This window comes from Lissotriton vulgaris, chromosome 2_1 (genome assembly GCF_964263255.1).
Source record: "Lissotriton vulgaris chromosome 2_1, aLisVul1.2, whole genome shotgun sequence".
Lineage (NCBI taxonomy): Eukaryota > Metazoa > Chordata > Amphibia > Caudata > Salamandridae > Lissotriton > Lissotriton vulgaris.
Genome location: NC_141687.1, coordinates 632,169,216 through 632,196,766, shown reverse-complemented (window position 1 = coordinate 632,196,766; position 27,551 = coordinate 632,169,216). Strand labels below are relative to the sequence as shown.

The window sequence follows — 27,551 nt, the reverse complement described above, 5'->3', positions numbered from 1 at the left end:
CATGTTTAGAAAGTGGGCGTTTCTCTGCACTTACTGCTTTGTGTGCCTTGCAGCTTGTCTCCAATATATGTCTTGGGTGGGTGAACGCTACACTTTGTGCATTGCCTCATGCATTGCCACTAAATAGCCACAAACACAGGAAGGATAGGTGGGTCTGAGTACCCATCTTCATACTACTGCTTTCCAATGACCCTGTCTGGGCAGGATGGGGAGGGGGTGGCTAACACATCTTTGAATAGGTAAGGTCCTGTCCCAACACAAAGAGCTAATATACTGCCCACCCCATAGAAAGCTTGGCAGGCAAGGATGGATTGAAAGGAGTACCTGTGTACTACCAGGAGCTGCTTTGAAGTCCCAATCTCCCCCCACATCAAAGGCACTTTTAGTAAACTGGATCTCTGACCCCCCTAAAATCGGACAGTACTGGGCTTGTAACTGAAGCTCTTCCAGAAGAACTGCTGTGCAGCTCAAAAGACACTGCTGGACTGCTGATCTGGAAGGTCTGCTTTTCTGCTTTTTACCCTGCTGCCCTCTAACTTTGCTGATGGAGAGCTGGACTTTGCCTTCACTCCAAGTGTGCTGCAAGGGCTTGTTGGTTTGCCTTCTGGTGCTTGAGAATGTAGGATATCAAAGTCTATACTCCTGCGCCTGGCTCACTGGAAGCAGCCCAGATACTTGCAAAATGGACTTTGACACAGCTCCTGTCTGCGTGTAGCAGAACCGGGATTCGACCCGAATGCCGGAATAACATTGGTGCACTTATCAGAACCAGCACTTTTCCTCCTGAGATTGATGCATCAGGCAGTGTATTGCCTCTTCTGCAGCTTGAAGAGATCAAGGCATCCCCTTGACTGCTTAGAGAAATCCATCACATTGCTCGACACCTCTCAACTCCAGCACCCATCTACGAACCGACCCATCACCATCAATGTGAGGAAAAAAAACAATGCATTCTCGACTTGCAGAAGCCGTAATAATGCATCACACAACACATATCGCTGTTCTGGCCAGGAAAGTTACTTTGTTCACCTGGACCTGCGTGAGTCCAATAGCTGGCCGGTGCACCATCTTTGTCGGCCCGAACTTTGACTTCGCCCCAGTCCAGCATGACCTCAAGTGACCCCTAAAGCTCTATTTGCTTCTAAGTGCTATTTTCTAGCTTTTTCTTTTGAAATTAAATATTTCAACTATTTAGTTGTTTTGGCCTTATTTTGTTCATAATATAATCTATTTTTTTAAACTCGTTTGGAGTCTTTTTGTGGTGTATTCATTGTGTTACTGTGTGTAACACTTTACACATTGTCTCTGTAGATAAGTCTGACTGATCTGTGCCAAGCTGCCAGAGGGTGAGCACAGGCTTAGTGTGTATTTAGTACCCTGGCTATAGAGGCGAGTCCTGCCTGGCCAGGGTGCATACCTCTGCCAACCCGGAGTTCTAACTTGTGTATACCCTAACAGACTGCCCAAAAGGACCTTCTAGATCCTCCCATCAACAGCTATACATGAGCGATACTTAAAGACTCCAATCACCTACACTTCTTGTATTGAAAATGATCAAGCTTGCACTTTTGAACATGGCTGAAGTGTTTCCACCAACAGAGTACCACTTCATAGTAGGCTTCATGTTCTCTGGTATAATGGTTTTCTAGCTTCTATGCAAACACTGTCTTCATCACCTTTTGAACATACCAAGCTCGATTATTGCCATTTGTCTGTCTGAAGCCAGTGCCAAAACAAGTTACTACATCTGGCCCACCGCTTCTGCTGGGAGCTCTCATTGCACTTGATTACTTATTGATTGAGAATATGGCCTAGGTATTTTACTATTGTGTAGTTGCTCTCATATTTAAAAATGTAGTTGCTGAAGAAAGTAGATATATTGTGACATTTTTTAAATAAATCTCTATTTAAGTTTTATATTTTTCAATGAACAACTTAAATAAACCCTAAATGTGTGGCACTAATTGCACAGGCATATACGTTTCTCAAAGCATAATTAGCGTCCATCACATATATCCTCATCGTCTCTCCTGAAGCAGATCGGCGTTATACGGATCAGCGTTCGTCAAGGCATCATCCCAACCTGTATTGTTTTTTATGTGAGTGAAGCGACATTGGTCGTCTACTTCATCCGCCCACTTTCCTTCACGTCTGACCCTGATCTTACGTTTATGGGAGAGCACCTGGCCTCATATATGTGGAGCTTGAGTATTCAGCATCTACCTATGGCACGTCCCGATTGAGCTAAATTCTGGGGTGTTGCCTTCTTCCAGTTCATGAAGCCCTAGTCTTCTAGTATGTTTAGTAAAGCATGGTTTGGGCTCAAGTGTAGTTGTTATTTCAGTGTCACCTGAAATACTTGGAATATCCCTTCCCAGATGGGGCTGAAGTGGGCAAACCCAAATAGTGTTATTGAAGTCATCCGACTTTGCCCAACATCTAAGGCATCCCAGGCCTGGGTCCTGCTGGAAGCACCATAGTCTTTCAGAGTCAAGTATATTCTATGTATATATTTGAATTGTATTAATTGAAATCTGCTTGAGCACAGAGCCTCATTGGGATGTCATTGGGGTCATTAGGTCAGAAGTCATTGCTTGTCCTCCAAGAGGCCAGTAACATTTTCCCAGGCTTCTCTCAACTGTGGAAAGGTGTCTGGTGAGTTATTAAACATCTGTACATGCAGGAAAGTTTAATTTGCGAACAGAACTAAGACATAGTCAATTTTACCAGGAGGGGAATAATGTCCGGTAGATCATCTAAGCCCAATAGATAAGGTGCATTGACGTGTCTGAATTGAAGGTATCAATAGAATTGTGTTTTGAAAAGTCCAGATTCTTCTTTAATGTTGGAGAAGGATTGTAATATGCCCTTCTTCACTACATCTCCGAACAGAGAAATCCTGAGACTGTCCAATCCCCAAAAGTCATCCAAAGAGGTGACTTTTGGTAAGATGGTTCAAACCCACAAGGAAATTTGGCCTGTCGCTGTACTGTCCTATCCGATTTGATTATTCGGGACCTTCCACATTTCTCCCACCCTCTGGAATGAGGACTTCTGTCTGGAGTTTTCTCCCTTATTGGAATTGGATTGAGAAACCTTCGCCCATTGCCCACAACTCAATGACCAGTGTGGTATCTTTGTTGCCCCAGACATGGAATTTACCCCATGTAACTCCACACCTGTTTTGTAGCTTGGACATTCACCTGCTGATCTGTGCATGTTCACGTTACTTTCTTAAATTGGATGTTTCAGAAAAGTTGTCTTTCTATATTTGAGATGTTGCGTAAGATCACTGCTGCCCAAAGACAGTTTGCCAGTTTTTTGTTGTTGATTGGGATAGGATGGCATATCTTGTCCCATGGAGCCAAACAGGTGAGCAGGCCAGCTATCAGCTGTGACATGATAGTTCATGAGCTTGTGTTTCTTAATACTAGGAGAAGCAGCCACATTTTAGACCCTTCCTGAGCATACTTCTTGGCTAAATGTCTGTTCTCTGACATATATTACTTATAAATTCCAGAAAAATTACTCATGATATCTTGAAATTAGTATTCTTTTCTTATTCGGATGTTTCTTTCACACAGTGCAGTGTTCACATTTTAAAAACTTTTTAAACACAAACAAAGTGTTGTCAAAGGACATAGTTTGTGCACTTCTGCTGCCACCACTACGAACTCTGCTGGTTCTTGAGTGACATTGTTGCAGACCCTCATGCTATGTTTGTAATGTTAATGTCTGTGCTACTTTTGGGAAGCGGTTGGGTGTTACTACTGCTGCCTTATCTCATCACAGAGCGTTTATCCACACTGCTCCACGGACCTATAGTGCATGCTCTAGTTTTCTCAGACCTCTCTGATCTTGTGCTTCCTCTTTACGTAGGTGTCCGTGACTACATACACATTGTGGATCTGGCGAAAGGTCATGTTGCTGCTCTGAAGAAGCTGGAGGAAAACTGCGGCTGCAAAGTAAGTTGTGGTAGTGAATTGGTTAATTGTTCTTCTCTGTCCTATTATATTAAATCAATTCAGTATAAGTGCGTGACCCTTCCTCTACACCCTAGTGTTCCCTCATAACCATGTGCTCTCCAATACAGTGTTCTAGGCCCTGCACTGAATCTCACTTCACTGATCTGATCTATCATTGCAGATCTACAACTTGGGGACAGGCACTGGCTATTCTGTGCTCCAGATGGTAAAGGCTATGGAAAAAGCTTCTGGGAAACAGGTAAAGAATGAGAAGTTGCTAGCATTGAAAATATACTTTCAGTAATGAGCTTTAAGAAGAGTACTGTGTTGCAGACGTGGTCAATTGTATGAGGAAGGTGTTTTATGCTGATAAATTACGACAGTATCACCCGAATGCTGTGTGATGGGCTTGTGCAACTTCCATTTTTAGCTTTTACTGTTGTTGTCACTGCTGCCTCTGTGTACAGTTTCAAATCATGTATACAGGTATCTGCGACTTCTGTGCACAGACCCACTGTAGGAAGCTGGCTCTTTATTAGTGGACATGGTTAGCCCCCCACTTTTTAGCCCTGAAAATGATATGGTTTCTACTGTAGTGCGCTGGGTCCCTGCCAACCAGGTTCCCTGTGCCAGTGTTTCTTCCTTAAAACCGTTCAACAATTGGCCCTTCAGGCCCCCTGTAAGTCCTTATTAACTAGTACCTGTGTACCTAGGGCATTGAGACTGAAGAGGGTCACCTAGGTCATGTAGACTGCCACTGCCGCATGCATGCCCTGGTTCAGACAAAAACGACAAAGTCAACATGGCACACTGCCTGTGTACCTTGCCAGCCAGCACTGACTAAGGTATAGGTAAGTCACCCCTTTAACAGGCCTTTCAAGCCCATGACAGGGTGCCCTATATCTAAGGTGTGGGCTTATCTGTATGAGTAATATTTAGGTCTATTCCTTAAGATTGGAAGTGCCCGGAAAGCCATTGAGAGTACATGGGCAAGAAACATGGGCAACTCGAGTTCAACAGCACCATGATGGCTTCACTGAACACAAGAGTGTTTGGTACCAAACTGCTCCTGTCAATAAACCCACACTGATGCCAGTGTGGGATTTATTGAAATATGTATTCAGATGTCACCTCAGAAATGCCCCCAGAAAACCTACCAAACCTGGTATTGTCTCAGACTAGCTTTAGGCAGTCTGCTATCACCAGACATGTTTCTGGACCTCTGGGTCAAGAGCCCCCGCTCTCTGAGGGCAGAAACAAAGCACATCCTGGGCAGAGGTGGCACAGTGCTCGAGAGGGAAGCTTCAGGGGCCTGCCGCCTTTGTAATGCGACCCCCAGCCTTTTCTGCTAGCAACAGATGGCAACCCCCCGTTCAAACCCCCACCTTTGGTTGGAGAACCCAGGGGAAAACTTAATAAGCTTAGGAGGTGCACCCTCCTTCCCCAACTCCACCCCACAGGTGGAAGAGGCAAAGTAAAGCACGCTTTTCAGTGCCCACCATCTTGATGATGGTGGGACTTATCCAATCCGAGCTAGGGCTATGCCCTCCTTCCACAGAAGTTGGTATAATAGTGGGTGTAGACATCTCTGGTAATTAACCCATTGGCCCCTACTTGCTACCCCCGTAACACCACTAAATCTAGTATTTAGGTGACTCCCCCAGACCCTAAAATGAGTTCCTGCTGACCTAAGAAGAAAGGACGAAGAAGACGCCTTGCAGAGAAGACTGAAGACAACGCCTGTCCTGCAGCCAGTGACCTCCAAAACTCTGGGAGGACTGCCTTCCTTTGACAAAGACCAGAACTCCAGGGGTCCTGTCCCCAAGAAATTAAGACAAAGAACTCTGGTGCCCTCCAGATCCGTGATCCCTGACCACACTGCACCCAACGCCTCCAGCCGGAGTCCACGTGGCCCACCAGTCCACAAAAGGTTCCCCAGCAATCCTGAGTCCAAGTTCAGCGGTGACTGACCCATCCTGAACTCCATGATGACACCTGACACCTGCAGTGTCAATCCAAAGGCTCCCCCCAACCAGCTTCAAGAAGAGAAACCCGACGTCAAAGGACACCCCTGCACTCAAAGCCCCTGGAGAGTTCTTTGACTGTGACCCTGTGACCTACAGCATCCCAGCTTACCACTGTTGTCGCTGGTGTTATTCATGCAGCCTCCGGTTTGACACCTGCAGCCTGTTTTCAAAACAAGTTCTTCTATTCAGTTTCGTTGGGCGCATAACCCCATGTTTGCACCCTGCACCCGACCGCCCCTGTGCCTCTGGTGCTATATCTTTGGTGCTCCCTTGTGGCCCCCTGTGCTTGCCTAAACCTCAGAAGCTTGAGCCCAGCAGCCGGCTAACTTACCTGCAAGCACCCCCAGTTTCCATTGGGTTACATTGGACCCAACCTCCAGATTTGACCTCTGCACACGACCGCCCCTGTGCCGCTGGTGGTGCAGTGTTTGTGCTTACCTGAACCTTGCCCTCTGCTGACCCTGAAGCCAGAAGACTGGAATTTCTAAGTTGCATACTCACCTGTAACATGCATTATTGTTTTCCTCCATATGTTAAGATTGCAAAAACTGAAAATTGCCCCAAGTGTCCACTTTTCAAACTTAAAAGTATTTTCAATTAAAAATGTATTTGACATTTTTGTGGTCTGCGTAAATAAATGTACCAAAATGCAATTTTTATAAATTGATCTCAGATTTATTCATTGAGTGTCTCATTTATTGCCACTGTGTATACAACAAATGCATTAACACAACCCTTACTGCTCGCCCACATTACCCCAAAAAAGAGCATTAGCGTTATCTATTTAGCCTCTGTACAACCACTGGAGATCCACTGGACCCACTACACACCATACCTCTTTTTGGTATAGTATAGGTCGAGCCAGCATCTCACAGTTACCATAGTCTTGTCTCTATGGCTCGACTTCTTTCTTAATTCCTGGGGAGAGGCTGGGCCTAAGTTCACCAAGTGCTGATGCAACTTTTTGCAATCACAGTTACTTTATAGATGTTCTTTCATAATAAGATTATCAAGCTCAAACTTGTTTTGCACCTTGTTACCTTTTAACTAACCACCTAGTGTTTCGACTGAGAAGTCTACAAAATCTACCCAAATCTGATTAGAGGTTTTACGAGTTTCCCTGAACCTGATCCTGTACTCTTCAGCTTTGAGTCTAAAGCTCTCAATCTCGATGTCTTTAATGAGGTCATAGGACTCAGCATCTGCCTCCTTCTATATCAGGAGCCTATTCCTACACATTCCTTAGAACAGCTTCCAGTGTATAGCGCCCCACTACTTCTGACTGAGTTTCTTCATTTGACAAGCCCTCACAAAGGCTGTAAACCATTTGCTAATATCATCACCTTCTACATATTTGTAGACAATCCCTGTTGGGATTTTAGGGTCCAAAGCTTAGTCTTTCTCTCTAGTTATAATTGTGCTGCTACAAGAGATAGGTCCTAGGCTCATCTCAGCTCTCTCTTTTTATATAGCTAAGATTTTAGTTTCTAAAGTGTAAGAGGGGCGGTAGGGAGAGGCAAGAGACGTGTCTTGGTAACAACTGGTAGAGGTTTTATTTTAGACAAGAGCTGATCGGTACATTTGAGTCTAACACCAGATTTCCTTGGAGAGCGACTTCTCTCTGCCCGGCTCTTGGAAAGAACTCCTTCTTCCCTTCTTTTCTTGAGGGTCCTCCTTCGTTCTCCACCGTCTGGCTCCGTTGTGTCCTCCACACCGTTGGTATTTATGCAAAGAAACAGGAAACGCACGTTAATATCACGGCCTTTCCTCAATGTGCCCAATCACCAGGGGGGGGGCGTGCAGTAGGGGTCGACGAGTGCTCCCAACAAACGGTAGTGACGAAGACAGTTTAGGTGACTTGTGTCAAGATGGGGAGGTGAATCCACAGCACAAACCCCGTCTACCCAAATGCAGGGATGAAGAGCGCTAGCGCCTCACCCTTCTTCCAACCCAGCCCGCTATACGGGAACGTACCTCGCGAAGCCACGCCCCTCCGGGGAGTGGCTGGGCGACTCGCGATGTCGGTGGCCTCCTGGCTCCGCTTCTTCCTCCCGTCTCCCGCTGTCTGCTTCAGGTAGTCCTCCGCCGCTGCTTTCCTCAGCTCGCTCCTCCCAAACCTCAGCCCCGTCCTCTCCGTAGGCTTCCTCCGTCCTCGCCTGCGGTCTCTCCCCTCCAGGTGCGCTGGCCCAAGAGATCCTCTCCTGCTCTGCGTCGGATTCTCGCCTGCTGTCCGGGTATGCCGCCTGTCGCTGAGGTTCTTCCCGCAGACGCTGGAATCCTTGGCGCGTCTCCTCTTCCTCCGTTCTCTCGTCCTGGGGGTTCCGTCGCTGCTGACTCCAGTCCGGTGAATCGTCCTCCCACCACTCGCCGTCTTCTTCGTCCTTGCTCCACGCCGCACCGCTCCGTCCACAAACCGCTCCTCCGGTGTATAAACACACCTGGTCTGGCGCACCCTCCTCTTTTCTAGCCAAGTCCGGCCACTCCTCCTCAGAACCAGGTAACCACTTAAAGGGGCCGCCGTCCAGGTCCTCATCATCGCCGCTATATCGTTCGTCCACTCGGGGCCATGATGGTAGCTCCAGGCTGGGCTGTGGAAACAAGAAGGGGAGTTCACAGGTTACTTGAACACCAGGGGGCCCTTCGGGCACCCCTTTACACACCTCCACCCCTGAACTCTTCCGTTCAAGTAGGGGATAACGGGAAAGAAAGTCAGCCCCAGTATTTTCAGTTCTTCGTTTATGTAGCACAGTAAATGCGTAGGGCTGCAGGGCCAGGAACCAGCGCATCACCCTGGCGTTATTCGCTTTGTTCCGGGCCATCCACTGTAGTGGTGCATGGTCAGTATACAGGGTAAACGGTCTGCCCTCCAGGTAATAAGATAGTTTGTCAACCGCCCACCGAATGGCCAGACATTCCTTCTCTACAGTGGAATACTTCAACTCCCTGGGGAACAATTTCCTACTAACGTACAGTATAGGGTGGTCAGCCCCCTCTCTCGACCTTTGGGATAACACTGCCCCGATCCCATACTCTGAGGCATCCGTGTGCAAACAAAATGGCCGTGTGAAATCTGGGGAAGATAAGACTGGAGTGGAGGTGATACACCTTTTTAAGGAAGTGAATGCCTCTTCCATTTCAACCGTTGGGTGTAGTAGGGCTTTTACAGGGGTACTGCCTTTCAACGCGTCAGTAAGGGGGGCCGATATCTGGGAGAACAAGGGTATAAACCTGCGGTAATAACCTATCAACCCCAAGAATGCTCTCATGTCTTTTTTTGTTTTTGGGAAGGGGGTCTCTGCGATGGCTCGGACTTTTTCTATCTGGGGCTCTATCATCCCGTGCCCTAAAACATAGCCCAGATACTTCACTTTTTGATAAGCAATTCTTGATTTTTTTTTTGCATTGATTTTCAAGCCTGCGTCTCGCAGAGTATCCAACACTCTCTGAAGTTGAGTTAAGTGGGTTTCCCAGTCGGGACTGAAGACGACAATGTCGTCCAGATATGCCGATGTGAAAGAGGATATCCCTTTCAGGACCGTGTTCATCAATCTCTGGAACGTGGCTGGGGCACCGTGTAGTCCGAATGGTAGAACAGTGAACTCATAATGTCCGTCATCCGTAGAAAAGGCGGTTTTATGTCGGTCATCCTCATGGAGAGGTACCTGCCAGTATCCCTTTGTCAGATCGATGGTGCTGATGTACTTGGACTCTCCTAATTTCTCGATCAACTCATCAATGCGTGGGATCGGGTATGCGTCAAACGTGGAAATTTCGTTGAGTGCGCGAAAGTCCATGCAGAATCTTCGTGTTCCATCAGGTTTAGGGATCAATACTATCGGACTCGACCAGTTGCTCTTTGAGGGGCGAATAACGCCCAGTTTCAACATATCTTGAATTTCCTGTTTGATCCCTTGTCTTCGGGCCTCGGGGACCCTGTAGGGTTTTATCTTCACGATTTTTCCGGGTTCAGTAGGTATCTGATGCATTGCTAACGTGGTTCTTCCGGGTATATCTGAGAACACCCCTGCGTTTTTCTGTAAGGTGTCCATCAGCTCTCTTCTTTCTTTTTCCATCAGGTCGTCATTCACGACTAGTTGGTCTATAGTACTAGGGTACTTGAGTGGGAGTTCTTCCGTCAAGTGTACCCCTGTGGGAGGGGGCCCTAGCCATTTCTTTAACAGGTTGATATGAAAGACCTGTGTCTTCCTTTGGGTGAGTTGCAGTTTATAACTCGTTTTTCCAATGGTGCTTATGATTCGATATGGACCTCCCCATTCGGCCTTAAACTTTTGAGTGGAGGAGGGTAGGAGTACCAAAGCCCAATCCCCCACCATCATCCTCCTCCATTTTTTTCCTTTATCGTAAAACGTCTTCTGGCGTTGTTGACTTCTTTCGAGGTTGGCATAGGCTAGTTCTCTCAGTTTTCCTATCTTGGATCGGAGATTCCTGGCGTATTCTAGGGTCTTCAGCGTCTCTTCCGGGGTCTCTTTTTCCCAAGCTTCTTTGGTCATCTCTAAGAGAGATCTGGGCTGCCGGCCATACAACAATTCGAATGAAGAGAACCCCAAACTGCTTTGTTTCTGACCCCTGATGACATACAAAGCCAGAGGCAGTACTTGATCCCACTCCGCTCCATTGATCTCCAACATCTTCCGAAGGGTTGTTTTCAGGGTGCGGTTATAACGTTCCACGAGTCCGTCAGTTTGGGGGTGGTATACGGCTGTTCGTATTTGTTGGATGTGTAGGAGCTGGCAGACATCCTTCATTAGACGCGACACAAAGGGCGTCCCCTGATCAGTGACGATCTCTTTCGGAAACCCCACTCGTGAAAACATTTCTAGCATCTTATCGGCTATCTGTTTGGTAGTGGTGGCGGTCAAAGGATATGCTTCTGGGAAGCGGGTGGCGTAATCTACTACTACGAACACATATTGGTAACCCTTCCGTGTTTTTGGTAAGGGTCCAATCAGATCCATCCCGATCCGTTCGAAAGGAGTTCCTATAATGGGCAGGGGTTGGAGAGGTACCGCAGGGGGTCGGGTCATGTTCTTCTTTTGACATACCTCACACTCTTGACAGTACTTTACGGTATCTTTATAAATTCCAGGCCAATAGAAGTGGCGGAGCAGATTTTGAGTAGTTTTTTCTGCTCCGGTATGTCCGGCAACCAAATGGGCGTGGGAGTAGAACAACACCTGCTCTCGGAAAGATACGGGTACTAGTAGCTGTTCAGGATCATCCCTTTGCCCATGGCGATAGAGCAAGTCGTTTTTCACAAGAAATCGGGGATATTGTATGGGATGTTGGTCCTTATCTCGTTCGGCAGCCTCCCAGGCGTTGGCGAGGGTAGCGTCGTTGCATTGAGAGAAGCGAAAGCTACGGTCTAGCACCCATGGCTCTGCTGTCACTAGTGCGGGGACATGTCCCTCAATATTATTAGTTAGGGCAGGGGGGTCTCCCCTATATAGACTTTGACTGAACATACTTAGAAAGCCTGGGTTGTCAGTACCTATTATGAGGTCCTCAGGGAGAGTGGCCAGTACCCCTACCCTTATCTTGTGGGGTCTCCCGCCCAGGGGTTCTATGGGCAACATCGCCACCGGATAGGCCCTAACGTCTCCATGTACACAGCGTATATTCACCTGTTTCTGTCTTACTATCTGGGAGGGTCTTACGAGCCGTGCGTGTACCACCGACTGGCGACAGCCAGAGTCTAACAGGGCCTGGAGGGAGGTGCCGTTTACCCCAACACTTACTCGGAAAGCTTGACCCATTTCACTGGAGAACATCACCGCCCTAGGAAGATATCCAACTTCCATCGGTTCCTCCTGTTGCTTCCGTCGGGGACAAAGGCGGGCTATATGACCCCACGTGCCACAGTCAAAACATTGAGGCCCGGCAGGAAGGGGCCCCTCCGTTCTCCATGTTCTTGGCCTCGTGGTCTCTGGAGGTTTCACAGGCTTCCGTTCCGTCTTTCCGAGTGGTTTGTGTCTCTCACTCTCCCAGGCCTGGGAGATCCTAGGTTGAACCCTTGAAAAAGTTGTAGCCATATCCACGGCTTTTTCAGTTGTGAGATGGTGGTGCTGCCGCAACCACCTCTGCGTGGCGTAGGGCAAGGCCTCCAGGAATTGTTCTAGATATACTCTATCCATGATCTCTTCCTTAGTACTGACCGTAGGGGTCAGCCACTTGTCTGCTGCCATCTTTAGTCTCACAAACAATGTCTTAGGGGACTCGCCGGGTACTCCTCTCTCCTTTCGGAACCTGATTCTGTAAGCTTCTTGGTCCAGACCTAAGTGGTCTAGTATAATCCGTTTCACCTCGGCATACGCCGTATCACCCGTCGGATTAGCCACCTGATAGGCCGCCTGGGCCTCTCCTACTAGAAGGGGCGCCAGGAAGAATGGCCACTTTGGCACCGGCCACCCACAAGCTCGGGCCGCCCTCTCAAAGTTAAGCAGGAAGGCGTCCGGATCCTCCCCCGGCTGGTACTTTTGCAGGGACACCCCGCTGATATGCGGGTTTGTTATCGAAGCTGTGACAGGTCCGGTCATAACAGGGTTTTCCATCACCCTGGCGGTCACCGCATTCTTCATTGCTTCTCTATCCGCAGCTGCCGTTATGATCTGTTGCTGAATAGCCCACTCAAGTCGTTCCTGCCCCTTGACCAGTGATTGCACTACCTCATCCATCTTGGGGTTACAGATGGTCACAATGCCCGCATTCTCCACCACTGTAAGAGGGGCGGTAGGGAGAGGCAAGAGACGTGTCTTGGTAACAACTGGTAGAGGTTTTATTTTAGACAAGAGCTGATCGGTACATTTGAGTCTAACACCAGATTTCCTTGGAGAGCGACTTCTCTCTGCTCGGCTCTTGGAAAGAACTCCTTCTTCCCTTCTTTTCTTGAGGGTCCTCCTTCGTTCTCCACCGTCTGGCTCCGTCGTGTCCTCCACACCGTTGGTATTTATGCAAAGAAACAGGAAACGCACGTTAGTATCACAGCCTTTCCTCAATGTGCCCAATCACCAGGGGGGGGGCGTGCAGTAGGGGTCGACGAGTGCTCCCAACAAACGGTAGTGACGAAGACAGTTTAGGTGACTTGTGTCAAGATGGGGAGGTGAATCCACAGCACAAACCCCGTTTACCCAAATGCAGGGATGAAGAGCGCTAGCGCCTCACCCTTCTTCCAACCCAGCCCGCTATACGGGAACGTACCTCGCGAAGCCACGCCCCTCCGGGGGAGTGGCTGGGCGACTCGCGATGTCGGTGGCCTCCTGGCTCCGCTTCTTCCTCCCGTCTCCCGCTGTCTGCTTCAGGTAGTCCTGCTTTCCTCAGCTCGCTCCTCCCAAACCTCAGCCACGTCCTCTCCGTAGGCTTCCTCCAGCTCGCCTGCGGTCTCTCCCCTCCAGGTGCGCTGGCCCAAGAGATCCTCTCCTGCTCTGCGTCGGATTCTCGCCTGCTGTCCGGGTATGCCGCCTGTCGCTGAGGTTCTTCCCGCAGACGCTGGAATCCTTGGCGCGTCTCCTCTTCCTCCGTTCTCTCGTCCTGGGGGTTCCGTCGCTGCTGACTCCAGTCCGATGAATCGTCCTCCCACCACTCGCCGTCTTCTTCGTCCTTGCTCCACGCCGCACCGCTCCGTCCACAAACCGCTCCTCCGGTGTATAAACACACCTGGTCTGGCGCACCCTCCTCTTTTCTAGCCGAGTCCGGCCACTCCTCCTCAGAACCAGGTAACCACTTAAAGGGGCCGCCGTCCAGGTCCTCATCATCGCCGCTATATCGTTCGTCCACTCGGGGCCATGATGGTAGCTCCAGGCTGGGCTGTGGAAACAAGAAGGGGGGTTCACAGGTTACTTGAACACCAGGGGGCCCCTCGGGCACACCTTTACACAAAGCCAGACTCCTGGCTGGTTTCTGAAGTTCAGGATCCTCATCCTCAACTTTATCTGGGGTACTACTAGTAGTACTTCCAGTAGAGGTGCTGCCAGAGGGTGAGACCACAGACAGACCACAGACTTGTTATCACTGGCCCCTGCATCCTGTGTCATTTGTATTTCCTTACATTGTCATGGCTCTATCATGCTCAGTAAATAGATTATGGAGATGACTCTTTGTAGGTCTAGTCCCCATGGCAAGGTCCCATGCTGTGCAGAGGCCCTTAAGTTAAGCTAACTTAAGTTTTCTGTAAGGACTTAGGTTGAGCACCTGGGTATTACTCTCTGTCTCAGCCATGGTATTAGATCAGTTGTGACCTGTTTAGAAAGTTAGAAAAAATCTAGCAAACTATACCTTTGGAAGGCCTAACTGTCTAGGCAAGTTTTTACACATCTACTACAAATGGACTGGGGACTTAACGAAGGCCCTTACTGTTCACGTTTTAAAGATTTTGAAAAAGTCGACAAAACTAAACAAATCTATTTTAATTAATGTCAATTGTGGATTTACTTAGTGGAATCCCCCATTGACCAAGTGGTATCAGAAATGTAAAGTCTTATTTGCCATCGCTGAACCACCAATGTAGGAAGCTGGCTCTTTATATAATAGACCAAAATCAGGTACACTGTGTAAAGAGTCCAAGCAAACCTCGATTGGTTGACGGAGGCACAAATTATATCCCAATGCTCGCTTTTGTGGTAGTATGGGCGAGCAGTTAGGGGTATCAAAGGGTAGTGCTAAGCATTTGTTGACACACAAGCATGCAATAAATGAGACAGGCACTCATGAATAAATCCAAGACCAATTTAGAAAAATAAGTCGTATTTTGATATACATCTTGATAACAAGAACCTCAGTAGTAGGTAAGTACTGTTTAGAATACTGATTTTAGCAGGTAAGTAAAATGTTTATTTAGGAAAGCATTATGCGTGAAGACTCACCTATGGGAGAAAATGCACGTATAGCATACAGTTATGTGCATTTGGTTTCAGGGGGTCTCCGTCGGGACTTAGGATCGTAGGAGGCCAAGGTCCAAAGTACTTCTAGCAGTTTCTCATTACCTGCCCTGTTGCGTCCGGGTGCAGAGATGCTAGTTGTGTTAATAGCTGTGTGTGCTATGCTGGTAAGGAGAAAGGGGGGCACCTAGAAACAGGCTGCAGAGGGGGACTTGAGGACAAGTCCAAGAGCTCCCAACAGAGGGCTCGGGTCACTAGAGTCCGAGGGACAAGGGAGCACATTTGGTTTGTAGGAACCCAGGCTGGGGGGTTCTGCTGCTGCAGAGCGGGAAGGTCGACTGGGGTCTGTGCAGCCTGGCGTCTTGCAGTCATAGGTCTTGGTGGTTGAGGGGGCGAAAATCAGGACTGCTGGGCCACTCCAGAAGTGGGTCCCCCCGCTGCTGATATCCCTCAACGACTGCTTTGTCTTGGAGTCATGGAAGTCCTGACTGGACTCTCACGGTCTATGCTTGTTGCAAGGGGACCTGTGCCCCAGGCTTGGTCCTGTGCAGCTCTGGTTGGTCCTGGTGTCCTCTCACTTGGTGGGGGGATAGATCTGACATTTAGGAGCATAGAGTCCTCCTCTTGGGGTGCTGCTATGTCAGGTTGGCTGGGGAGCGGCAACTCGTTAGACCAGACTTTGCATTTCAGCGCCTGCGAACTGCAGGGGAGTAGCTCCTCTACTCCAAGGGAGATTGCTGGCAATTTGTGAAGTGCTGGCAGCCCACCAGTGTTCTTGGTAGGTGTTCCGCTCCAGGACCAGTCGCTGGGTCTCCTCACCTCAAATGTCTATTTTTCTAACAGAGTTTTTAAGCATAAGATTAGCACAGGGCCATCCATGCCAAGCTAGAAAGTGTGGCAAATAAAAGCGCTTTCACTATACACTTCCTGGATTGCCTCTCTTTCCTGTAAAGAATTTGGTACACCAATCGACACGGGGGCTTGAACCCTTGATGGAGCACCAGTATGCTGTTGGAAGCAACAGTTTTCTGCAGGACAGCTTCACCACCCACAGTCCAAATCTGCTAACCTCAAATGTCGGTTTATTGATATATCTACTGCCAATTCCAGTTCCTCATCTGAATCAGAGATCCACACCAGGAAAGGCGTCACACCACTCCTTTTGATTTTGCGCTTGGGTTTTATTCCACTGTAACGCGTTTCAGCATTACTTGCCTTGATCACGCATCAAGCGTTTGTTTCACAGCCTTGCTTTAAAAACATTGGATACTTCCGGTCACATGGGTCGCAACAACCATTACCACTGAAGAAAGACTTTGCCTAACAATGGTAACTATACACAAATGTAACTAGTGATGCTGACATGCCATGAATTATTTAAATATAAAAAATAGTTCATTTTGTTTTATGGCACAAAATTACATTCCATAATATTCATCAAAGCTTCAAAAAATTCATTTGTTGGTGAGAAATCGATACACTATACAAATTCATTTGATTAAATCTGTGTAAATGTTAGAATCATGGTGTGTGTGTGCGTGTATATATATACATTCCATCCAGTTATGCATCACTTATGCCCGAGCCTCTCCCACCGTGAGCTTTTCGGTGAGGTAGCAAGCCCCATACATCCATCCAAATCTGTAGGTGCTGCAAAATCGTAATACCCTTCAGCCAAAACAAAACAACAGTACCGCTGCTCCAGTATGTTAAGCATGTTTATTAAAACGCTAGCAAACAAAAATCTCCAACGCGTTTAGGACACCTCTGCTCAACTTGTGACCAAGGAGCAGAGGGCTCCAAAACATGTTGGGGATTTGTGGGGACCTCAGGGCGGGGCATAGAGGGGGGTGGTCTGGAAGGCCCAGCAATTAAGGGGTTTAGAGATCTGATGACTCACCCATGTACTAAAGTATCTACACTGGTTCTGCCTGCAAGCCAGGATGATCCTCCAGATTAGTTGCATCATTTGCAAGACTATCTACACCAAGACGCCTTTTAACCGAGCTAACAAACTAACAGTATCTGACGGTGAACGGCCACTGCTAGACAAGAAGCTTCAGCATTACCAGATTAGAGACAAACACTGGAATAAGGAGAAAACAAGTCTTTTCAGCTAACCTCCCCAGGTTCTAAAACAACATACATTCCCAAATCAGAACAGAACCAACTCTCCTACAATTCTTGAAGAAACTGAAAACTCACATCTTCTGTGCACACTATCTCAATAGTTCTACCTCTGCCTTCTGCCATTCCCGCTCCCCTCCCCACGAATCCTCACTGGAGCCTGCCCCTCTATAGTGCTCTATTGCTAGCCAGCTAGATGCCAAAAGTAAGCCTAAAGATAAGTAATAAAGAGCCAGACAAACAAATGTGTAAAGGCAAAGAATTCCACTCTGCATCCATTGGTTAACCACATCGCTGCTGTGCATTTTCCCCTCTTGTGCTGATTTATGAAGAACTCCACTGTTCATGACGAGCTCAGCTCGTCATGAGCATGGACGGGGTTAAACAAATGCTCTGCCACTCTTCCTGGCCTAATAGTTCCTCGAAAACGCGAGGAGCGAAGGAGGCTGGGTGCAGTAATTCTGGAAGCAGGTTTGAAAATAGCATGGGCAGAATGTATAGCTTGAAAGTAAAGGCCCGCTATTCCACAGAGGCAGTGCTGGTTTTCAGCTGTCTCACAGGGAGCAAATGAGGGGAGCACAGTTGGATTGGGATTCTACATTTCTTGTTCGGTCCCAATACCTACAGATCAGCAGCATTTAGGATGATCCTGAGATGGTGACGCGCAAATGGAGGTAATCCAATAATCCAACCTAGGAAGCGCAGGGGACTGAATTACTGTCTTTACAGATTCATAAGGAAGAAAGTGTAGGCTCTTCCAGAGAGAACAGAGGAGTAGGAAGCGTCTAGCGGTCCGAGAAAATACCTTGTTTGAGTTTCATCACCGTGAGATTGGTAGCTGCGGACCAGTAAGGGCGAGGGCAGTGAGTTCAGCACTGTATCGAAATATACATAGGAGGATACTCTAGTTTCTGTGTACACAACAATGTATATCAAACACGGTGGATGGACTGTGATCGTTGGATTCTTCAGGGAACTGGGGACATGGGTCCAGGACTTTGGGAAAGGACCAAGCCCAACTTTGGTTGGAGATTGCTGGGGTATGTGCAGGTGGGATCTGTGGAGAGTGGGACCAGCTTGAAGTGTCTTGGGTGTTAATACAAGTTTCTTTTTCAGCATGGAAGTGAAGCTGAACAGCTAGGGTGAGAACCAAATTAGTTGGGGATGATGTTAATCTTGTTGACTATAGATCAAGCGTGCAATGTGCAGTACAAAATCTTGCATATAAGGTTATTGATAATAAGTGTCTGAGTGTTTGATCGGGGAGGGTTGATGATGCTTGAGGTAGGTAGCTTACTGGGGCATCTGTGGAGGGCTATCGACCTAGTGAATGTGAGGTTTTCTAATTTGCCAATATCTGGAATAACAAGATGAGATGTAGGTCATTGGGAGTGGCCTTGGAGGATGGTAACCCTGGATAGGGATGAGCAGAAAAGGCTTTGTATGGTAGTCGAGAAGTGTGCTGATTGTTAATCGTTAGAAACAGCCAAGAATGTAAGAAGGGGGAGGCGTCTAGTTGTTCAGGAATGTCGAGTACTGTTCAGAAGGTACAACTCTCACCGTAATAATCACATGAAATATCAGTGTGGAGAGGATACAATAGAACAAGACTCAAATGGTCCAAGGAACGAAAACTCAAATGTTATTGGGAGGTACATCAGTTGGAAATTGTACAAAGTACATATGTCTTTGAGGTTGGAGGTATTGCAGTTCAGTTAAAAACAAAAATAAATAAAATTGTACCTATAAATGTGAGGTAATGGGGATTCTGTGAGGGAGGTGTAAAGTTGAAAAGCAATATTGAGTAGCACACAGCAGGGATAGAGTCAGCTATCTGCTGAATTGCGCAACACAATTTAGCAGGCACACATTTGCAGGGTACGGATAACTAATGTAGTAGGTTCTGGAGGTACACAATTGTGCAATATATCTATGAAAGTAACTTGCAGTTTAGTCGGTACAAATTTCATTGGGCGCCATTTATTCTGTAGTGGAGGGGTGAACCCCAGGTTTGGAAGTAGTCCACGGCCCCAACCATCTACCAGTCATACTAGTGCAGATGCATTGTGGCAGTTTGCATATCTTGTTGGGTGCACCGTCTTGTGACGTGGGCTGAGTGCATAGGCTTTGGACAACTCATTTTTGGGGGGCTTGGGAGCCACAATGGACTGCAGTTCTGACCACCAGGAGGTGGTGAGGGCTTACCATGCTTGTACGCCTTTGATGCCGTAGCAAGCAGATTTTCGAGGTGTATGTCCACATACTGATCTTTAGAAAATTAAATTGTTACACTCCATTTCTCTCATAGGATTTAATTTGCCGGCTGAGCAGCATACGGGCCATACATAGGCCTTGAATTTAAGAGGGCAGGAGACATCGTAGTGAGGGTAGTAACACTGACAGCAGGCCAATGACCTTCTTTGTCAGAGGTAAATCTTGTGCCGATCCTAATATCTTGTGGTGCTCATTTTCTGATGAATCCCAATTGAGGGTTATTGTAGGCTTGATTATGCTGTTATTTATTTATTTGGTTGGTATGCCCAGGGATCTTTTATTTGTTAAAGCAATTTTTAGAACAAAAGAACACGCTTCTTTAAAGTCTTTTTAATCTCTAATGAATTTACGATCGTTAATAGTTCCGAGTTCCTCTTCATATTGTTTCTAGATTCTTATCGCAGATAGACATTATATTTTGAACTCTGTGCTTGTTTGTGCTTCTCTTATTGCAGATCCGGTATAAAATTGCTCCGAGACGAGAAGGAGATATTGCATCCTGCTATGCCGACCCAGCTCTGGCAGCAAATGAACTTGGCTGGAAGGCTGAATTTGGGCTCGACAGAATGTGTAAGTACAAGTGAGCATCTCTCTGGCCAAGAATCAGTTGCCCATCTCTTCTGGGCTTGGAGTGACTTGTCTCTCAATTGGGTACAACCAACTGTCTCTTTTCTAACTATGGATCTCCTCTCTTCCAAGCAAGGACCACCAATCTCTTACAGATATGACTATTGGCTAAACGTCTCTTCTGTGTCTGTCTCATAAGGACCTGGGTATGGATGGATTCTCTGCAGTTTAGGAAACAGCTTTGCCTGCATTCAGTCCAAAGCTGGGGGCAATAAACTCTAAAAGGGTCGAAGTACAGCAGGGCAAAGGCAGCATCACCCACATGTGATGGAGCTTACTACAAAGAAGCAAAGTACTGAAGGGAGGGTACTCAACATATCCAATATACCCAAAGGATGGTAAATGTGCTGCAATACAGTACTAAAGGCAAACTTGGCCCTATGCAAATGCTAGTGAAGTCACTTTTATTTCGGTTCCTAATAGAACTATAACAACTGTGAAGAATAAAAACATTCCACATCTCATAAACACAATAATCAGAAAGAATATACAAATTAGCATTCATCCAACACCAGTTCTTTATAATATATTAATAACAAGAAAGTTCATAGGATTTTTAAAAGAAGCGTAACGCTTAAACAATAAAAACAACCTAACATCGATATATATGGTAACAGGTTGCTAATTAACAGCAGCAACCTCTTCAGAATGCAGAGTTTATTTAATCCCCCACAACTGCATTCTTTGATTCTAGATTCAGAACCGGTGCCTGTATTGTAATGTCTGATTCTGGGGCCCAGCTATTTCCTCAGATTCTGTTTTGTTCTTTATGGTGAGTACTCTTCATGATGCATTGTCTGAATCTGGGTAGTTGTAAAAATATTTTATTGCATTAATCATTTGATAACACTAAATAGAAAATAAACAAGCATAAAAGTAGAATAAAATAATCACATATTTACCATGCGTAGTATCGTAAAAGAAAAAATATACCTAGGTCGTGATACCTGTCTTTGCATCTATATACAGATCCAATAAAAAACTTCTAGTCAAGTAATATTTTATAAGCATGCTCTAAAAACTGTACCATCCTTCGGATTGCACTTTCCCCTGTGAGCCTAAAACAATAACTTATAGCCTCTGTAGTTGTTCTTATATTGGCATTATTAAATATGAGGCGTAAATATAACCTCCGTGTAGGCAAAAGTCTCGGGCAAATGCATATTAATTGTTCAAGAGTTTCCTTGCCGGTTCCACAAAGCCGACCTAGGTCGAGCAGGCTTTCCATAAGCTCTCCACTCGACTCACTCCCATTATTGCAATTCTGACTGTCCTTCAGAAAATCTGAAAATAATAAGACCATCCCCCCCCAAAAAACTCTCTGTAGCTAGGCAGCAGTGGGCCATCTCTTCACTTTCACTCTTCCATGGCCTTGTGGGAAACAGTTTCTTTGTAGGAACCGTTGCATGCTCTAACTTTCACATGCACAGGATCTGGAACAACATCCCTATATACCTGAAGCCCTCCCGAACCCAGCTCCACTTTAGAAAAGAGCTGAATACACACCTCTTTAAAAAGTACTACATCAAGCAGCATGACGTGGAGGGACATTATGATGTCAATGTAGAATCTTACTGTGAAGCGGTTCTTTGTCGGTTGGTGAAGGAGAGTTGAGTGCAGAGCTAAGCGGCCATGGTTGTACCGTGCCAGGTTTCTACCAGTGAACACATTACAAGTACATTTTGTTAGCTCATTACTACAAATGCAAACTATCTTACTGGTCTTCTCTTTCAGCACTTGTAGACAAGTGATGACTCGGTGAACCAGTGACTGTATTAGAACATTTCTTTCTTGTAATGTGAAGCAACCACTTCACGGTGTCAGCACTACTGCGTTTAATGTATTCCCCATACCGAGACCCAGAGACAGGATGGATTCACTTCATAGTGTGGGAGTGTGCAAATCTGCTCTCATTTTAGAGTTCTCAATTGCATTTTCTTGGACTTTCCTGGGTCACATTAGTTGTCATACTTTAGTGATCATGGATTTTAAACATTATCAAAACATAATGCTGCATATCAAATAATTAGTGTAAAAGCCTAAGTAAAAAGGTGCATGTTTTTTGTTTCAGGTGAAGATTTATGGCGATGGCAGTCCCAGAACCCCACAGGATTCACCAAAGGGGCAGACGTATAGCATCCAAGAAATTCAAGTTCCAAAGTTCCAATTTATCAGCCTTCCTACGCTTTTTTGCAAACTCTCCATTCGCTCACTCTGGAACACTGTGCTCCCTTTTTTCGGAATCCCTGACAGATTCCCAGTCATGGACATTGCTGATTGCGCTACTCTACCTTCTTATGATTGCCCGTCTCTCAGTAGGCTGGACTTGTGCCCGGTTGCTGTACTGCAAAAGCAATTGATAATTTCCTATATTTTCTTTTTCAACAAAAAATAATTACCCTGGACCCCTGCTTTATACATTTCAATGAGTATCAAATTTTAGTAGAATGACAGACTGAATAAGGTCTCGGTCCATTTGTCGAGATAATGTGGCAGCTATTTGAGAATCATGGTTTGTTGGAATGATTCAAGCCTGAATGTCGCTTATGGGGCCCTTTTAGAGTGTTGAAATTCACCACAGGCAGCTCTTCTAGGCCATTCTTATGTGACGCTTTGTAATTAGTGTTTTGTTTTTAAGAAGACTTGTTGTACGAGCAGTCTTAGGTTTGCTTGTCATTGTTTATTAAATATTGTGGATGTTTTTCTGGATATATGTTGTACATGAGTCTCCCAGGCTCAACTGTTGCAGATTCATGTCTTCTCCATCACGTGTTCCAGGAGTAGATTTCAGATGAATGTTTGCTATCTTTTTAACATGTTACATTATGGACACGAAAATGGTTGTTTAATGTAGTAGTTGCTCTCTTGAGAGGCAGAGCTCAAGATACAGGATAGGGGATAGAGGTTGGGGGTGTCAAACTCCCTTCGTCTTTTTTTGTTTTTAAGAAACCATGACTGATTCCAAAACGGGGATACGTTTTATCCAAAATAACAATAACTAGTCCACCAGGCTTTTAGTTCAACTCTAACCCCCATGTTTCTAGCAAAGTATTTCAGTAATCTACCTCCTGGTCCTGGTCATTCAGAGTTTCCTCTCTTTACAGCTCCCACCTTACACATCTGAACTCCATGGGTCATCGCTGCTTCCCCTGGTTCGGTGAGACCAGCTGATGCATTTGTCCATCTTCTTTTGTGTGCAGCTCTTGCAGTCTCCCTCACTTTCATGGGAATGATTGGTTTCCTAGAGTTGCTTTCAAAGATTTGCTTCACTTAGTGAGAGTCCTTGTTTTACTCAGCTAAACTCTCCCAGATTTACTCACTGTTGTAAGAATAGTTGGATCCTGAGTGCAGCTCACAAATTCTCTTTTTTTACAAGAACTCTGGAGCATATTTACAAGGGGATTGGACTACCGAAACTTCACTTTTTACGACGTTCCAGTGGTGCAGTGCCCTGCACCATAATTACTAAATGGTGTAAAGCCACTTTGTGTGGCTTAATGCCACTCTGTAAATATGGTACCCTTTCATGCAGTTTCTGCTTGAAAGGGTGCGCGATGGGTGCTGCTGTGGATGTTCCTCCGAATCACCCAATGCTTTTTTTATTTCTCCTCGTTTTTGCTTTTCTGTGTGTGCATTCTGGAGCACAAACAGAAAGAGCAAAACACCTTTAATAATTGTTTATGTGGAGGTAGGTGTCCCTTCCTGTATATAAACAATCATTCCCAGTAATGCAGGCCCCTTTGCACTATGGCACAAGGGTGTCTTTGTTGACGCTGGCATCTATTTTTAGCGCCAGTGCAAAGGAAAACACAGGGGTGCATCATATTCTGAATACGGCGCATCCCTATGTGTTTGAAATGATGCAGCACGGTGCTGCAAAATGTGCCACTGAGCCATATCCTTCTCGATATGCTCCTCTTAGTTTGTGAGCTCTGCTCTCACAGGTTCAGTCCCAGTGGTTTCTGACAGCAGCTCACAGATGCACTCCATTCTCAGCTTATCAAAAAATAGCGCCAACATTCCAATGTGTGTCTTTGTGTTTCTGCCGTTATAATTTAGACCCTTTTCCTCTTAGTGGATGGACTGTTCGAATACTTTTTCTAGACCCTCTGCCACAGCTTGGGCCTATAACTCGGATTCAGGGTCTTTACCAACTGGTATAGCCTTCAGCAGTACAGGTCTATAAGGCAATAAATAGAGCATGCAATGTGCGGCTCATGCATTTCGACTTCTTTTTGAGAATCAAGAGTTCTTACATTTTTCTTAGAAATGTACTTCTTTTTTTCTGAGAATCATGCGTTATAGAATGTAGCTCTTTCAAATTCACTTTTTCATATAAATGGTTGGTCCCTGGAGCTGATTTCCATAATTTAGCTGCTTTACTAATAATTGTTGTCTTCTGAAAGCAGCTCCTAGATTTGGGTCCCAAAAGCAACTCGGAGAGTCACTTTTTTTCCTGGGAGAAATATGGGTTAATGAGTGCTGTGCTCACAGATCCATCTCTTTTCTTGCACATTACATGGGTTCCAAAGAGCTGCTCCACCCATTACACTCCTTTTCTCTAGCAAGAATGATGGATTAGCGAGAGCTACACTTGTACTCTTTTTCCTGACAGTCTCCCGTTTCGGAGAGTCCCTTTCCTCGATTGAGCCATTGGAGCTCCTGTCGTAATCGAGAGATTGTGAAATGAGCTTGATGCAGTTAGCCTAAATCGCCAGCGACCGTATTTAGTTTTGACAACTTTGCCTTATGAAATGCATTCCTTTGGTAACTAAGTCTACACTGTTAGAATATGTTTAAAGTGTGCATTCAGGTTAACTATTCATATTTATCAGTTTAAGACCTGGTGAAATTATTTATTGTACATAGTGAGGAGCGAGTCCTGTCTTTACATGTTGGTCTAATGTGTGAGCATATGTATGAGGAGATAACAAACCCCGCGGGGACATCTTAGTTGACACAATCAAAAGGATATTTAGGTCTATGAAGTTTTTATTTTGTTGACCAGTTACCAGTCCAAACCACTCTCTACTGGCTGCTAACCAGTCCAACTCCCCGTTCACTGGTAGCGCATTGAGCTGACCTTCAATCCTCTTTACTCGCCTCAACAGTAACACTTTCGTTATTGTTCCTTTTGCAGCGCACCAGCCTTCTTGTCCATGCCAGTGCAATACTTTACCACCCCACATCTCCCTCTGCAAGCGTCACCGGTCTGGCTCCTCCGTCCTCGGACAGATCCCTCCATTCAGTCAGCTTAATGATTTTGCTTCTACTGGAATGAGGGCAGGATGCTACCCGGGCTACCCACCACCTCCCAACTCCATGTTTTAGCCCAATAGCGGAGTTTATGCCTCACACCCACATAGCTGGAGCCTTTGACAATTAAGGTATCTCAAGTTTGCCCCCTCCCCTTAAATATATATGAAATGGACTTGAATTAATCCGGTGGGGTAATCATGCACCTAAGTAATCCTGCCACAAGGCTTCATTGCTGTCAAAGGTTTTACACTGGGATGTAGTCCCTGATAGCTCAGCTGACTTTGAGAAATCTATTCAACCCTATGTCCCTCTCATTCCATTGACAACGCTCTCCCTGCTAACCTTTCTGCTTACTGTAGGGCTAAGGCAAGCTTCACCCATTACCCTTGAACAGTAGCTTTCTGGCGCTCAGACCTCGATCTCCCTTCAAATCAGGTATGTTGGTGCCACCACGTGACTTCACTGCCACCACCTCCCTGTATTCCTGTTTTGCTATTTCTGTTGATAGAGTGCACATACACCAGAAGGTTTCATGGCACTAAAACAAATGTGAGTGAGAGAAGAGATGATGGTCAGTTTAAAGAGCAGGGAATCGATAAATTTAGCCAAAAATAATGACCAAAGTTAGTGGAAACTTTGTGTGCGACTACAGCTGGGCCGTATCTAAATTCAATGGCACATAAGTGTTCTGCTGGCAATAAAAAAATATATATACTTTCGCTGCTCACTACCCAACCCCTTTAAAGATGATCTGTAAACTCTAGAGGGACTCAACATACGTGGTGCAGTAACATTGCTGCATCACCTCCATACGTCTTCCCCATCTCAAAATACTCGACACCAAGGTTTATTCCTATTGGCCATGGTAAAACATCTTTTCCACGTGGTGATTTTTCCTGCATGGCTAGCGAGGGTTTTTGAAACTGGACCCCACCCATTTGTCCTCAGAGGGCCCATTTAGATCCCTTGATGGAGACAAGAATGTTGTACTACCGTTTTTGATGGGTGATGAAGACCTCATTTTTCAATGCTATCCTGTTACCTTTTTCTAACAATAATGACAAAAAAACAACAAAATACTCTGTTTGTTTCTGGGCACACACTACTCCCTACCCCCAAGGTTCATCCCAGAATTTTTTATGCATATTATATTCTATGCAGTAACCCGTTCTTTTTGCGGGTGGATGATGAGGCTATCTGCAAAGGTTTGTTCCTCTGGTCTCGTCACCGTTGCCTTTAATTCATGCTTTGGTAGAAAGAATGATTAAATGGACTTCTTTGTTTTGTATTTGGTGAATGTAATATCTGTAAGTTCTTTCAGAATAAATGTACATGTTTACATACTAGGACATTTTTGTAAAACCATCACGTGATGCTAGCAAAAATATCTGGGTTTTTTCTTCCCTCTGTACACATTTTTATGTAGATGAAATTCCATCTCGAAAGTAAAAATTAACTTAGGGTTTCATTTTTAACAATAAATTATTTTGGCATTTAAATGTTTATTTTGCTTTTTGTGTTGGGCGCCAACAGTTGGACAATGTGTCACTTTGTGTTTAATGTACGTTGTAGAACATCTTACATTATTGTATATGTAATGCAAACAAGTGGGTGTCCAAATCAGATTGTATTTCAAGATGGGAACAGATTTTCAACTACTTATGTAAAAAAGAATTCGAGAAAACCAAGTGGCAGCAGTTTTCTGGACAGGGCATTTTTAATCAGTTACTGAATTTTGGGGCAGTACAGCTACCCAGCCCTGTGAGATTGGGTCAGCTATTTACCTGTAAACTTCATTAATCTTAGTCCAACTCTCCTCCTCATTACATGAGTTTAATCCACCCTCTCAGATACAGAAAACAAAATAGGAATTCTTAAACATAACCCGCCCACCCCCAGCAGTATAGTAAGCATAGTATTACCCAGCATTTCATGTGATTCTAGGCTCTGTCAAAGCCCTGGTACCATTAGAATGATAGGATTTATATTGCATGAGACAAGGATGGACAATGATTCTTGAACGGAATGGCACATGGAACAAACTTGGGTACTAAAGAAGGGTGGAGTTTTAGAAAAACTGCATCATCCAGAAATCTGTGGACGGCAAAAAGGAGCAGGCAGTTCCCCAGTTCCCCTGTTCTATATGCTATGCCATCAGAAAAGTCACCTTGAATGACAAAATCTTCACAGTAGCCCAGTGAATGGAAACGTTCAAAAGGAAAAGATTGGAGAGATTTTAGAATAAGATAAAGATCACAAGGAGGGAGTAACAGAAGATCTTAATAAGAGATTTTGAGATTGAAAAATTCTTGCACTATCTTGTCAGAAGATTATCTGCTCCCTGAAGACATTTGTCAGAATCAAAAATGTAAGATTGCAAA

At 45.7% G+C, this 27,551-nt stretch overlaps 1 protein-coding gene across 4 annotated transcripts in view; it reads left to right on the top strand.

Annotated features, from left to right (window-relative positions):
- Positions 1–26,669, top strand: part of GALE (UDP-galactose-4-epimerase) — a 182,732-nt gene extending 156,063 nt beyond the window's left edge. For all 4 annotated transcript variants that reach the window (XM_086955798.1, XM_086955799.1, XM_086955800.1 and 1 more), the window contains 4 exons: positions 3,880–3,965; positions 4,147–4,224; positions 19,740–19,854; positions 21,983–26,669. In XM_086955798.1, the coding sequence (XP_086811924.1) occupies positions 3,880–3,965; positions 4,147–4,224; positions 19,740–19,854; positions 21,983–22,047 (344 nt within the window). In that variant the 3' untranslated portion in view covers positions 22,048–26,669. The remainder of the gene's footprint in view (positions 1–3,879; positions 3,966–4,146; positions 4,225–19,739; positions 19,855–21,982) is intronic.
- The last annotated feature ends 882 nt before the right edge of the window (positions 26,670–27,551 follow it).